Raw genomic sequence first — 15,060 nt, forward strand, 5'->3', positions numbered from 1 at the left:
TTGAACAGCTATGAATACGGTAGCGATGATGGAGGAAGATAATAACAAATAAAACAACCTTGATCTCACTTTGACTGAGGTTTAAATCTTGTTGTAGAATCGTTTCTACATGGATCCAAGGAAAAAATCTGAAACGTGAATTTCCTTAAATTACAGTTTTATAGTTAAAGGATCTTCATTAGAAACTCTGAAATGGGGAAGTGGTAGCTCAGTTAATGACATGTTAGACTTCTGATTGGAAGGTCATGGGTCTCAGCATCACCAAGCTTCCATTGCTGGGCCCTTGATCAAGGCCCTTAACCCTCAATTGCTCAGCTGTATAACTGAGATAAATGTAAGTCACTCTGGATTAGGAAATCTCTCAAATGCCATAAACATTAGTTGTTCTCCATGTTCACATTTATGCCACACAATTCTTACAAGATCATATCGAGACCTCTGGAATCTCACAGTCTAAAACACGATACACATGGACCTATGATGAAAGGCTGGTATCATGAATGCAATACCTGTACAAGCCCCCTACTTTCCTAGTTGGCACTACTTGAAACCCCCATGTCCATGTTTCGAAAAACCCAGTGTCCATAAACAGGTGTCCAGACGTTTGCTTGCTTGCTGTCAAACACTAGATCATTCTTCAAAGCCAGTGTTCTCGCAGTACTTCAAGGCTGTCAGGGCATCGCAATCCTCTGACCTTGGACTGATGGACTCGTCTCCAACGTACTGCCTGTCCATACCTGGAAGTGCTACAGGATAGTGCCATTTAAATGCATGAGCTTTATGTTGGCAGAGCATAAAAAAGATGAAAAGAAGAGCCTCTTTTTCGCTTGCTTTTTTTTTTTTTTTTTCTGTCCCGGTTCGGCCCGGGGAGAAAACAGAATGCTAGATTATTTCTATCATTAAAACATCAAGGGATTCTACAGGGGTACGGGCTTCAAAGGAAGCAGGCAATTCTGGTAGCGTTCGAGAAACAGGAAGTGAGAGCCAGTGGTTTGATGAGAGCGATGTTCTCCTCGTCACAGCAGGTACAGCGAGTACTAATGATGCAGTCTGGAGGGAATGTTTAAACCAGGCAAGACTGGTGGTGGCACCACGAGTGCTGGTTTATCACTTTGATGTCTCTGATTCTGATTTCTCCCATCCATCGCTCTTCAATCGATTTTCTTTTATGATCGGAAGCGGGGCCAGAAGGTCGCAGCCGTCCTGGGATACCCGTTAAAGGTCAAGACGATTCAGTCTTTACTTTCACATTACGTTTGGGCACAAAGACACCCACACACACTTCTGCTCCTGCACTGTTCTTCACACTTCCCCGCTAAATACCAGCACATTGTGCTTTGGGGATAAATACAGAAGCCATAAATATTTAATAACCTGCTGTGTGGCTTCATGAAAGGACTTCACAATCGGAGAGAAAGAGAGTGTGAGAGTGAGGTAGAGAGGGAGGGAGTGAATGAGGAAGAGACAGAGTAATTGCATGTTGCAATGCTTCAGAAACCGGTAATGAGACAAAACCATCGAGTGTGTCTATCCCACTGCTACGACTGCACACATTACTCACCGACTCATTTCCATTTTAGTACTTTCTACTACAACAAACATTACACAGGCATCTCACCAAGGCTCAGAGATACAAAGATCACACCTAGGAGCATGCATAATATTGATATAGAATGAAACTGGATGTAGGTTCAAAACATCTCTTGCAATCTAAACACTAAACAACGAGGCTGGATGTGGCAGAATTTTGAGAATCTGCAATTACCAATGGAACAGAATTTGTTTGGGAAAATAAAGAAAAGTTTGAATGATTCATTCAGAAAAAGCACCTTATTAAATATTGGCTTCGTGTCTAATCCTTTTCCTGTGTAATCACAGAGGGGGGTTGAAATGTACTAGATCACATGTAATTACAAGAACATTTCCACTGCATCCACGCTGTAGCCAGGAAATTACATTTTCAAGCGAGCGCTAGCAGAAACAGTAAACCTGATGATTATTTAATGGCACCATTACATCTTGCCGTATGCTCAGCAGGTTATAACCAGGATTCTATCTAGTCAAAAAAAAAAATGGATTTAATTTTCTAGAATTTTAGTTTCTATAGTAACAACATTGATTTGTATAATGGATTAGACAAAAACATGTGTAACCGTTGTTTTAATTTTCTTGTGTTTATGTAGCATTTGTGGAAGGAACCTCCCAGGCCAGCACTTTGTTACATTCTTGAGTCAGACTATAACCGTGTTTTTCCAATACAAAACAGATTCTAGGAAAGAAAAATATACTACAGAGAATAAAATCATCTATTATTATTTGTGATTATATTCCATAGCTTCCTGGTCCTCAACATTACCACTTTTTGATTTCCAGTTGACATTCCCTTCCTCGATATTCCCAGCATTAATATTCCTAAATTTGACTTTCCCAGCCATGATATTCCCAGGCGTGACATTCCGAGACATGATATTCCAAATTGTGAAATTTCCAGTCTTGATCCGTGATGTTCCCAACCATGATATTCCTAGCGAAGACATTCATAGACATGATATCCCTAGGATATTCCGATCCATGACATTCCCATTCATTAACCATAATATTCCCAGCCATTAAATTCCGAGCCATAATATCCCTAGCCTTATATCCCCAGGATATTCCCAGCTATGACAGTCTTAGCAATGATCCATGATATACCCAGCTGTGATATACCCGGCCTTGATATTCCCATGATATTCCCAGTCATAATATCCCTAGGATATTCCCAGCCATGATATTCCCAGCTATGACATCCCCAGGATATTCACAGCTATGATATTTCAAACCATGATATCCCCAGAATATTCCTAGCCATGATATTCCCAGTCATGATATCCCCCAAAATATTCCCAACCATAAATCATACATTCCTTGAAAACTTTTCAAAAAGATAGTTAAAAAAATTGCAACAAGAACTGGAAAGATATGTCTCAGTCACACTTATTGACTCCTGTGATTAATTTAAACTCTCAGAACCACTTGGCTTTGATTGGCCTCCCTGCTCACAGAGTAAAGGAGCGTACAGCAAACTGGGTCGTAGGAGTCATCGTTGTCGTATTAATTATCCATCTCCGCACCGTGCACTTTTAATTACTTTCGGATAGAAAATTATAACATGAAAAGATAATAGAGGTCTAGAGAAGAGAATTGAATTATTGAAGAAAATTGTATTTCAATCTAATTAATTATTCAGTACAGGTGAGTTTATAGACTGCAGATATAAAAACATATAGTAAATGGCTCATTGAATCTGAATCATGTTCAATGATTTGTCCATAGTTCTAATAGCCTCTGCTCACTCCATCAGAGGATGAAAATAAACCATGGTTCATAAACACCATTCCTTAGAGAACATTTTATGGACGATAGTAACCTCCTGAATGTATGATAAGGTACTCAGGAACACTGTCCATAGCATTTACCCAAAGTGACTTACAAGGAAAAGAACAGAGCAGTTTAATATTAATGACCCAATAGAAAGAAAGCTGAAAGTCCTCACAAGCTTCTGGTCAATCTGCTTAGGAGTTTTTTTGTGTTTGCATTTCATTAGTTATATATAATTTTTTAAAATGTTGGACCTGCCTGAGGGGGTCATTTCTATTAAAAAAAAAACCCCAATCCAAAATAACCCAATTCTTGAGCTGAAAGAATCAGAAATCAAACAACAGCTCAATAATACCTTACAAAATAATGACTTCCAAGGTACTCTGCTGCACCACCATGAAGTGATCATGATAAAGACAAGATGTATTAAGGATGTTGTTGAACTCGGGTGTCCTTCACAATTACATTTACGACATTTGGAAACGTCCATATCCAGAGCGACTTACAGTACAATTATTTCATTTATACAGCTGAGCAGTTGGGGTTAAAGTCCTTGCTTAAGGGCACAGCAGTTGGTGGTGCTAGAATTTAAACTCTCAACCTTCTGGTCAGAACTTTAACATCTTAACCACTGAGCTACAACTTCCCCTGCACAGAACCCTGACCTCAAACTTAACCATTCTGAACACCTTTGGGATGAACTGGAACACCAACTGGACCCCAGACCCTCCTTGCTTAACATCGGTACCTTGTCCCCACAAATCTACCAGAAAGCCTTCTCAGAAGAGTGGAGGGTATTACTAAAGGAGGAGGGTAAATTTTGAATGGTATATTCCCAGAACAAGATGACTGTGGGGGTCAGGCGTTTATTTACCCTTGGGCATATCGAGTAGGTCAATGGAAGGGACAGAGACCAGCTAAAAGTTGTATTTCATTGGTTAAAGAGTCTTTTTGGAAGGGTGGTGGTTCAACCCCAGTATAACCAAGCTGCCACTCTTGGGCCCTTGAGCAAGGCCCTTTACCCTCCAGGGACACTGTATCATGGCTGACCCTACGTTCTGAGAGAATTAAGAACTACAAGAGGGAATTTATGTCCGTTGTTTATTGGGGTAGTTGGAGCATTTAAGAACAAGGCAACAAGGACTTGATGGTCAGTTGGAGATAATTTGATGAGTGATGACCCCCACTGCTTACTTTCACTACTACCCAGGGTGTGAGCATGAACCAGTATCTTCAGTGTTCGGTGGTATAAAAAGATGAAGTTCTAAATTGATTTGTACAGTGTTGACATGAGATCTGAGACACATTTTGGCAATAGATTTGATCACACCTTTCACAGCAGGTTTTTTTTAAACCCAGCCATGAAATTCCATGATGACTGTCAGGCTGCAGACGCGGAAGCCGATATAGTCCGATCATTGTCCTTTTATTTCAACAACCGTACAACACAAAAACACTCATAAGCCGTTGAAAACAACAAACAAAGACATCCGCTCGATACGCGTTGTCCGCTATGAGTTCGAATGTCCCAAGCATAATCCATAAAGCCTTCGGCAATGAGTAATCCAAGTCGGAAGTGGAATTCGCATATACAGCCGGCGGTCGAGCAGCCACGCGATTGTCCAGCTTGACAATATAACGACCGACAGCCTGTGACTCAAGAACGTGAGTTTATGTAGTCTGATCTTTCATGAGCCACAGCTGTCGGTAATCTTGGGAAGCAGCGTGACTGCTATCGAGGGGGGCGTGGCAGGGTGGATCTCTGACAGCTACAGACGGGGGCGTGGCAGGGTGAATCCCTGACAATGACAAACACAATGACAGTTTTATTTGAATGCTTTGCTTTTAATACCACATTCTAATATAGATGGTTGGATGGATGGATGAATGAATGGATGGATGGATGGATGGATGGATGGATGGATGAATAAATAGATGGTTAGATAGATGGATGGAAGGGTGGGTGGATGAATGACTGAATAGATATATTAATAAATGAATGGGTGGATCGATTGATGGTGGGTGGATGGATGGATGGGCAAAAGAATAGATAAATGGATGGATAGATAAATGGATGGGTGGATTTATTAAATATCAGGCTGGCAATTTTTCTATGAGGAGAAAGTTCTGGAGAAACTGAGCCAGAAAATGTAGGACCTTCAAGGCTATTAGTGTGAACTCAATCTTATAATATCACCTCTGCCCATTTAACCATTGGTTCTACAAAGTTTAAAACGAAGTTTAAGACAATATACAAATAATAAATCCAGCCATGTCCTTGCAATCACATTTTAATGACATTTATTTGGCTTTTTTATTGTCTGTATAACTGCTGAGTTTGTTTCTCAGGATCCCCCCAGAACTACAGCAAAAGTTATAAAAACTAAACGGTTATGAAATTCTCCTTTGAATTTTAAGAGTTAGAGGTCTTTCACCTTAACCTGGTGCATCTCAACCAATCGCTTTCGCTCATTTACATATATTATTTTAACTGATGCTTCAGCATGCTGCTTGATGAGGCCAGACGCACCCTCGGATTAGATCTGATTACACCATCACAGGAAGAATACACACATTGCCATAAGGCAGAACAGTGGGTGAGCTAGACACCCTCCGGCTTGGTAGGCAGTGACTTTGAGGCGTAGAAGAAAACACGTCGAGTTGTACTCGATGGTTAAACAAAATAAAAAAAATAAAGCCTGTGGAGAACCCATACGGTGCTGGCAAAAAATTTTTACTTTGGCCTGTGGAAAAATTGATTCGAGGGTTGCCTTGCTGAGATCACAGTGATTCACACATTAAGACAACCACAGTCTTGAAAAAAAACCCTCCAAACTATCTGAGAGTATGCTGAAATGGTTCTCTGGAGACCCGAGATCCTACAATTCATAAAAATCGGTTGCATTTTTTGTACTCTTTGAAAGCCAAAGAGCTTCCTACTGTAGCAGAAACTTTTTTTTGTTGGAATTCAGGAATGTAATGTCTGTGTACTGGATCGTGAGATAATCCAATAACCGGTGTGTGGTCTAAAACCCCCCTCTGAAAACAATAAATGGCTTAGCAACAAAATAACATTGAACTCTCTATTAGTTTGTCGCCGAAGATGAATGGCACTCGCACACTCTTTGTTTTTTGTGTTGCTTTTCTTTCCTTTTCGCTTTACATCCATTTATTTTATACGGTGCAGCCGGGGAAATTTGCAAGTGCGACAGAATTGCTCTTAATTGCGCAAGGAGTTATGGTTTCGCGGAACAAAAACGTGCTACGATACAAGACAAAAGGGGTAATTAACACATTCCTGCTTAGGAAATGAGATCGGACACTTTTCAGCCTCCCTCCTGGTAGCAGGCGTAAATCTATTCAGGGTTTTGCCAAAAGCATTTCAACATGCCCGAGAACAAAAACAATGTGCCCGAGGCCAAATGCAGTAAAGGATTCTGCGGGGGTGAAAAAACTAAACAAAACAAAAAAAACTGCACTAAATTTGAATAGGTCTTTACATATGCAATTTCCTTAAAAAGAAAGCGTTCATGTATTTGTAATTGTTCCCACACTTTGTTTTGTGACCCAAATACAGAGCGTGACCATTATTTCTTTCCCAAATATGCCCAAAAATATAAATCGACTGCAAAAGCGTGTAAAAGAAAACTGGCTCTAATCAAAGCGAAATGAATGGGAATCCGCAAAGCAAAAGGCGTGCCGAGCTGAGAGCACTTAAAGACAATACAAATGAACGGTTAATGCATTAGCGCTGACTCTATGGATTTCAGGACTGCACAAATTGTTCTTATAGATTCTCTCTGCTTAGCGGTATCGGCATCAGGAGGAGAGAGACAGCCTATTAGCAGTTTGTTAAAGAGTAGATGTGCGAGATAGCATACATTAGCCTCCTGCACGCAAGCTAAAACAAAGAGGAACGGATCGGATTGGTTTCACGTGAATGACTGAGGTCGTATAAACGGACATTTTTCGCGTATTTATCTCTCCGCTTCCTGGAGTGCTACCACAAAAACTCTTTTTTGACAAAAACATGACCGACATAGAGATTCAGTCGGGATATGTACAGTATTACCTGAGGTTTTTCCACTACAGCGTTATCTAGAATGCACCAAATAAAAAGAAAAACCAAACTTTTCGGGTAACAAATACAGCCCCCCGTGTAAAACAAATCCCAAAGTCAAAGCAAGGATTAAGTCTAACATCACGTTTATTATTTATTATACCATTAGCAATAATCCCAGACAAGGAGTGTTGCATTGACATTTTGATTCGAAACAAACTGGCTGCGGAATGTACGGCGCCTAGACGAGCGACCAAATTGGGAGCACTTATCATCTGTAAGCAGCCTTCGAGATTATTTTAGCTCCCAATGCTACGCTATCAAGCTGATGATGAACCTGCACAAAAGGCTGAGGTTGAGGACAAAGAGACCGGGATTACTAGGATTATATAGAATAGGAAAATTAAATAAACAAACGCTGGAGAAATTGCCGTCGCCGTATCACAAGTCTGTATATTTTGCGACATTGCCTGTGAAAAGACGACTCTATATATTTATTTAGGACATGGCCGTAATGCTGCTGTGTCAAAAATGGCGTCATCTGATCACGGAATCAAACATCCTTGGCCTTAGTCATAAACTTCGTCACTCATCGCCATGCTTCCCAAAATGTCTATTTAAATCTGTTTGACAAGCTGCTTGACAGGCTGGAGTCCTTGATGACTGTAAGCCAAATCCTTGGCCAAGGTGCTTAGTTTTGAGGTGTTAAGACCACACAAGAGCAATGACAGGTGCCTCCGAAGCTGTCAGCTAACCGACAGGTTGTCAATCACTCAAACCCCTAGCTAGTGATCTAAGCTCACCTTGTACAATAAGGTAAACCTGGGAAGTCTTGGACTGCTGCTTGGTCTGGATCGAGCAGGTATAGGGCCCTTCATCGTACACGTCCACCTTCTGAATGCGCAGGCTGTACTCGAGCTGGCCCTTGGTCACCAGGTCCACGCGGGGGTCCAGGGACCACTTGTCTTCGCTGGCGAAGATGATGTTCGAGCGGTTCAGCCAAGCCACTTTGGACACCTTGTCATCTACATAACACCTGGGCAGAGGGAGACAGACATTTTCCTGTTAGGGATTATGACAGGAAGTGGCATTAAACAAGATGGTGCTGCCGCTCAGATTGTGCTTTTACTTGGGTTTTGATCTACTTTTACTCTCTTTTTATGCACACAGACCATCTGCATTATATAATCTAGTTTCTCTTTCTCATATTCTCTTATATTTTATACTTAATGCACAGTTTCTGCCCCGTCGATCAGGTTTACATTTCAAGTTGTGCTCTGCATATAACTATGCTTGTGACAAATAAAAAATCTTGAATCTCTCCACTTGGGAGTGCTGTTTTTAGATCAAATAAATCGCAGAAACAACTGAACCCAAAGATAATACAAGATATATTCTTGATACTAACCTTTCCTTCTATCATGATATTTATGAGCGCAGAAACAATCTCCAAACTCTTTGACAGGTAACTGATTAAATATTAAATAATACAAAGTTCTTGGACATCAGATAGATGTCATATTGACATGAAGCAGTCAACTAAATCCTGAATATGACACATTTTTAGCTGCTCAGTATCGATTTTTTCCCGGAAGAGAAAAGAAACAGAAAAAAAAGAAACAGAGAAAGAAGAGTGCATAAAGACCTTCACGATCTATCAGGGAGAGCAATGTTTGAGCTAAAATCTCGATGATCTCTGCTGTAGGACCCTCTGATATGTACATGCTGCTTGTAGGTGGAAATCAAATCTAATGAACCTGCTCTTCGTCACGTTTGTGGCCAGCTACATACCTGATTCTGTACATGTTTTGAGGTCTGGCCATCTTTCTCTCTCTCTCTCTCTCTCTCTCTCTCTCTCTCTCTCTCTCTCTCTCTCTTTGCCCTCCGTTGCTCTGACTGTCATTTTCCCATCGCTTTACTGCTGACTAACGAGGGCTTTTCACCAGGGCCTGTCTGCTCGATCGACATTAGCTCTAAACAACAGCTAACCAATCTTTCTCTCGCTGTCTGACAGCTAGCGTGGTGCAGTGACGGATGTGTGAGCTGGATGCCTGAGGCCTCGCCTGGGGTAAGGAGAGAGAGGGGGGAAGGAGAGAGAAAGCATGCCATAGGTAGCAGGAAAAGATATAGCAGAAAAGCAGAGCAAGAGAAAGACAGATGGAGAGGTGGACATGTGAGAGGAGGCGGTAAAATAGGAACTGCATTAATGACTAGATAAAGAAAGCAAGAAATAACTACTCATCGAGAGAAGGGTCAGTCGTCATCTCATGAGCTTGAACCCCAGAGGCATTTTACTCCCAATCCCACATTATGCTTTATTGACTAAGAAATCACAGCTTCTCAAAGTCCAGGTAAAACTTGCCTAATGCAAGCCAAGCTCCATACCTGCTCTAAACGCCAAACGTGCCAAACCCAGCCAGTTTCACCCTGTTGTGCCAACTGCAAACTCAAGTCTTGCCCAACTATCGCTCTGCACCCAGCCACTACTTTTCCAATCTGTTCATTGTCTGGCTCAATTCTGCCCAGCCACCCCTGCAGTTGTTACCACCACAATGCCTACTTCCTCTCCAATTTCAGCCTCAATCTTGCCCTCCCCCAAAACCATCTGGTACCAACTGAATCTGCCCATTCCCTACTCCAAGCATCTCCCTACCTTTCCAAACCTACTCCAATCTGCCAGTGCTTTCTCCAAACCCAGCCAACACCAGCAGACACTGCTTATTGTCCATTCCTAACCCATCCACTCATCCAGCCAACCTTAGTATGCAATCACAAGAACCGTATCGTGCTAGATAATCTCTAGAAAAGGCCTAGGGTCATAAAGGTATAGTTCAGGGACTGCTTTGTTGCCAGGCATATAATTATATTACATAATAACATTATGAGCAAAAATGTTGTCCTTGATGTGGATGTGTCAGAAGCAGGAAAAATGGGTATGCATAAGGATTTGAGCGAGTTTGACAACTTGTGATGTCTAGATGACTGGGTCAGAGCGTCCCCAAAACTGCAGCTCTTGTGGGCTGTTCCTGGTCTGCATTGGTCAGTGTCTATCAAAAGTGCTCCAAGGAATGAACAGTGGTGAACCGGCAGTCGAGGCACGTGGGGAGCAAAGGCTGGTCCGTGTGGTCCGATCCAACAGGCGAGCTCCTGTAGCTCAAACTGCTGAAGACGTTCATGCTCTTATTGCTCGCTGGGTGGTCATGATGTTATGCCTGATCGGTGTAAATGTGACAAATTATAGCCTTCTGTCTTCTTCTGCTTCTTTCTTTTTAAACCTCCAACAAATCCTAGCTCCAAATTTGCCCAACAAAACCCAGTACCAGCCCAGTAACAAGTTCGTCTATAGCTCTGTTTATACCCAAATTAACAAATGTAATAACAGCAGTGATAAAAACAAACAAAACAAAAAGAAAATAGCAATTAAATCAACCCCCAGAAATTATGGTAAAAAAAAAAAAAGGTGCAGAGACTGATCTGTGAAGGTCAACCCAAAATCCGGCTCGTTGTGAAATCAAAGAGCGAAAAAAAAGCAAAGCATTGGCTTTCCTCTCCCAGTTTTCTTGGCGCCGTTCCGGAAGCTGGCTCCAATAAGACAGTATCTCGGATCCGGATGCCTGTCCCAAGGCTGCGCTTTGAGAGATGAGCTCGCCTCAGAAAAAAAAGTTGTGGAACACGAACACAGGGATTGCACTACTGCTAACTCGAATCAGCTACGTGCCAAACCCGACGGGGGTTGAGTTCACGCAACTGGAAACCTTAGTGTAGAGTAAGAAATATCAGATTTACAACCCCTGAGAGACCCAGCTCGCCTCGAAACGTTCTAGCTGTAATTTGCGTTATAGATTAGCGTCTTGGACATTGTTATTGCCGGAATTTATTGCCACTGGCTCGGGTTGCTAGCAGCGCATCACAAGATATCAGCAGTGCATCATATTACAATTAACACGCTATATAGGTTTGAATCGAATCAGGTGTGATGGAGCAAGAAAAAATTACAGGAAATGATGATGTATAATGATAGAAGATGTTGATTGTAGCTCTGGTCCATGCTGGATTTAGTATACAACCCCATTTGTCAAAATCTGATCAAATATATATATATATATTCCCTTACGAGGGAAATATCAAGGTTTGTGACGTCGTAGTGACGTGGGGCCGCCTTCCCGTGGGCTCACCACCTGCAGGAGGGACCGTAAGGGACGGTGCTGTGAGGAATTGGGCAGCAGTCGAAGGCGGGGGCCTGCTTAGACTGCTGCCCCCGCGACCCGAATTACGGATAAGCGGGATAAAATGAATGCATGAATAAATATGAATATATATATATATATATATATATATATATATATATATATATATATATATATATATATACAGTGAGGAAAATAAGTATTTGAACACTCTGCTATTTTGCAAGTTCTCCCACTTAGAAATCATGGAGGGGTCTGAAATTGTCATCGTAGGTGCATGTCCACTGTGAGAGACATAATCTAAAAAAAAATATCCAGAAATCACAATGTATGATTTTTAAACTATTTATTTGTATGATACAGCTGCAAATAAGTATTTGAACACCTGTCTATCAGCTAGAATTCTGACCCTCAAAGACCTGTTAGTCTGCCTTTAAAATGTCCACCTCCACTACATTTATTATCCTAAATTAGATGCACCTGTTTGAGGTCGTTAGCTGCATAAAGACACCTGTCCACCCCATACAATCAGTAAGAATCCAACTACTAACATGGCCAAGACCAAAGAGCTGTCCAAAGACACTAGAGACAAAATTGTACACCTCCACAAGGCTGGAAAGGGCTACGGGGAAATTGCCAAGCAGCTTGGTGAAAAAAGGTCCACTGTTGGAGCAATCATTAGAAAATGGAAGAAGCTAAACATGACTGTCAATTTCCCTCGGACTGGGGCTCCATGCAAGATCTCACCTCGTGGGGTCTCAATGATCCTAAGGAAGGTGAGAAATCAACCCAGAACTACATGGGAGGAGCTGGTCAATGACCTGAAAAGAGCTGGGACCACCGTTTCCAAGGTTACTGTTGGTAATACACTAAGACGTCATGGTTTGAAATCATGCATGGCACGGAAGGTTCCCCTGCTTAAACCAGCACATGTCCAGGCACGTCTTAAGTTTGCCAATGACCATTTGGATGATCCAGAGGAGTCATGGGAGAAAGTCATGTGGTCAGATGAGACCAAAATAGAACTTTTGGGTCATAATTCCACTAAACGTGTTTGGAGGAAGAAGAATGATGAGTACCATCCCAAGAACACTATCCCTACTGTGAAGCATGGGGGTGGTAGCATCATACTTTGGGGATGTTTTTCTGCACATGGGACAGGGCGACTGCACTGTATTAAGGAGAGGATGACCGGGGCCATGTATTGGGAGATTTTGGGAAACAACCTCCTTCCCTCAGTTAGAGCATTGAAGATGGATCGAGGCTAGGTCTTCCAACATGACAATGACCCGAAGCACACAGCCAGGATAACCAAGGAGTGGCTCTGTAAGAAGCATATCAAGGTTCTGGTGTGGCCTAGCCAGTCTCCAGACCTAAACCCAATAGAGAATCTTTGGAGGGAGCTCAAACTCCGTGTTTCTCAGCAACAGGCCAGAAACCTGACTGATCTAGAGAAGATCTGTGTGGAGGAGTGGGCCAAAATCCCTCCTGCAGTGTGTGCAAACCTGGTGAAAAACTACAGGAAACGTTTGACCTCTGTAATTGCAAACAAAGGCTCCTGTACCAAATATTAACATTGACTTTCTCAGGTGTTCAAATACTTGTTTGCAGCTGTATCATACAAATAAATAGTTTAAAAATCATACATTGTGATTTCTGGATATTTTTTTTTAGATTATGTCTCTCACAGTGGACATGCACCTACGATGATAATTTCAGACCCCTCAATGATTTCTAAGTGGGAGAACTTGCAAAATAGCAGCGTGTTCAAATACTTATTTTCCTCACTGTATATATATATATATACAGTGAGGAAAATAAGTATTTAAACACCCTGATATTTTGCAAGTTTTCCCAATTAGAAATCATGGAGGGGTCTAAAATTGTCATCGTAGGTGCATGTCCACTGTGAGAGACATAATCTAAAAATAAAAATCCAGAAATAACAATATATGATTTTTAAACTATTGGTTTGTATGATACAGCTGCAAATAAGTATTTGAACACCTGTCTATCAGCTTGGTGAAAAAAGATCCACTGTTGGAGCAATCATTAGAAAATGGAAGAAGCTAAACATGACTGTCAATCTCCCTCGGACTGGGGCTCCATGCAAGATCTCACCTCGTGGGGTCTCAATGATACTAAGGAAGGTAAGAAATCAGCCCAGAACTACACGGGAGGAGCTGGTCAATGACCTGAAAAGAGCTGGGACCACCATTTCCAAGGTTACTGTTGGTAATACACTAAGACGTCATGGTTTGAAATCATGCATGGCACGGAAGGTTCCCCTGCTTAAACCAGCACATGTCCAGGCACGTCTTAAGTTTGCCAATGACCATTTGGATGATCCAGAGGAGTCATGGGAGAAAGTCATGTGGTCAGATGAGACCAAAATAGAACTTTTGGGTCATAATTCCACTAAACGTGTTTGGAGGAAGAAGAATGATGAGTACCATCCCAAGAACACTATCCCTACTGTGAAGCATGGGGGTGGTAGAATCATGCTTTGGGGGTGTTTTTCTGCACATGGGACAGGGCGACTGCACTGTATTAAGGAGAGGATGACCGGGGCCATGTATTGCAAGATTTTGGGGAACAACCTCCTTCCCTCAGTTAGAGCATTGAAGATGGGTCGAGGCTGGGTCTTCCAACGTGACAATGACCCGAAGCACACAGCCAGGATAACCAACGAGTGGCTCTGTAAGAAGCATATCACGGTTCTGGCGTGGCCTAGCCAGTCTCCAGACCTAAACCCAATAGAGAATGTTGAAAAACTACAGGAAATGTAAAGGCTACTGTACCAAATATTAACATTGACTTTCTCAGGTGTTCAAATACTTATTTGCAGCTGTATCATACAAATAAATAGGTAAAAAATTCTTACATTATGATTTCTGGATTTTTTTTTTTTAGATTATGTCTCTCACAGTGGACATGCACCTACGATGAAAATTTCAGACCCCTCCATGATTTCTAAGTGGGAGAACTTGCAAAATAGCAGGGTGTTTAAATACTTATTTTCCTCACTGTATATACAGTGGGTACGGAAAGTATTCAGACCCCCTTAAATTTTTCACTCTTTGTTATATTGCAGCCATTTGCAAAAATCATTTAAGTTCATTCTTCTTCCTCATGAATGTACACACAGCTCCCCATATTGACAGAAAAACACAGAATTGTTGACATTGTTGCAGATTTATTAAAAAAGAAAAACTGAAATATCACATGGTCCTAAGTATTCAGACCCTTTGCTGTGACACTCAAATATTTAACTCAGGTGCTTTCCATTTCTTCTGATCATCCTTGAGATGGTTCTACACCTTCATTTGAGTCCAGTTGTGTTTTATTATACTGATTGGACTTGATTAGGAAAGCCACACACCTGTCTATATAAGACCTTCCAGATCACAATGCATGTCAGAGCAAATAAGAATCATGAGGTCAAAGGAACTG

General features: G+C 41.6%; 2 protein-coding genes across 3 annotated transcripts in view; one reads left to right on the top strand and one right to left on the bottom strand.

The window, feature by feature from the left end:
- LOC310730257 (T-cell surface glycoprotein CD3 gamma chain) overlaps positions 1-15,060 on the top strand; it is a 383,983-nt gene that overhangs the window by 147,867 nt on the left and 221,056 nt on the right. The gene's annotated exons all lie outside the window — the stretch shown is intronic.
- lsamp (limbic system associated membrane protein) overlaps positions 1-15,060 on the bottom strand; it is a 530,554-nt gene that overhangs the window by 39,856 nt on the left and 475,638 nt on the right. For both annotated transcript variants that reach the window (XM_083549134.1, XM_083549133.1), the window contains one exon: positions 8,224-8,456. In XM_083549134.1, coding sequence (XP_083405260.1) covers positions 8,224-8,456 — 233 coding nt within the window. The remainder of the gene's footprint in view (positions 1-8,223; positions 8,457-15,060) is intronic.

This window comes from Silurus aristotelis, assembly GCF_946808225.1.
Source record: "Silurus aristotelis genome assembly, chromosome: 8".
Lineage (NCBI taxonomy): Eukaryota > Metazoa > Chordata > Actinopteri > Siluriformes > Siluridae > Silurus > Silurus aristotelis.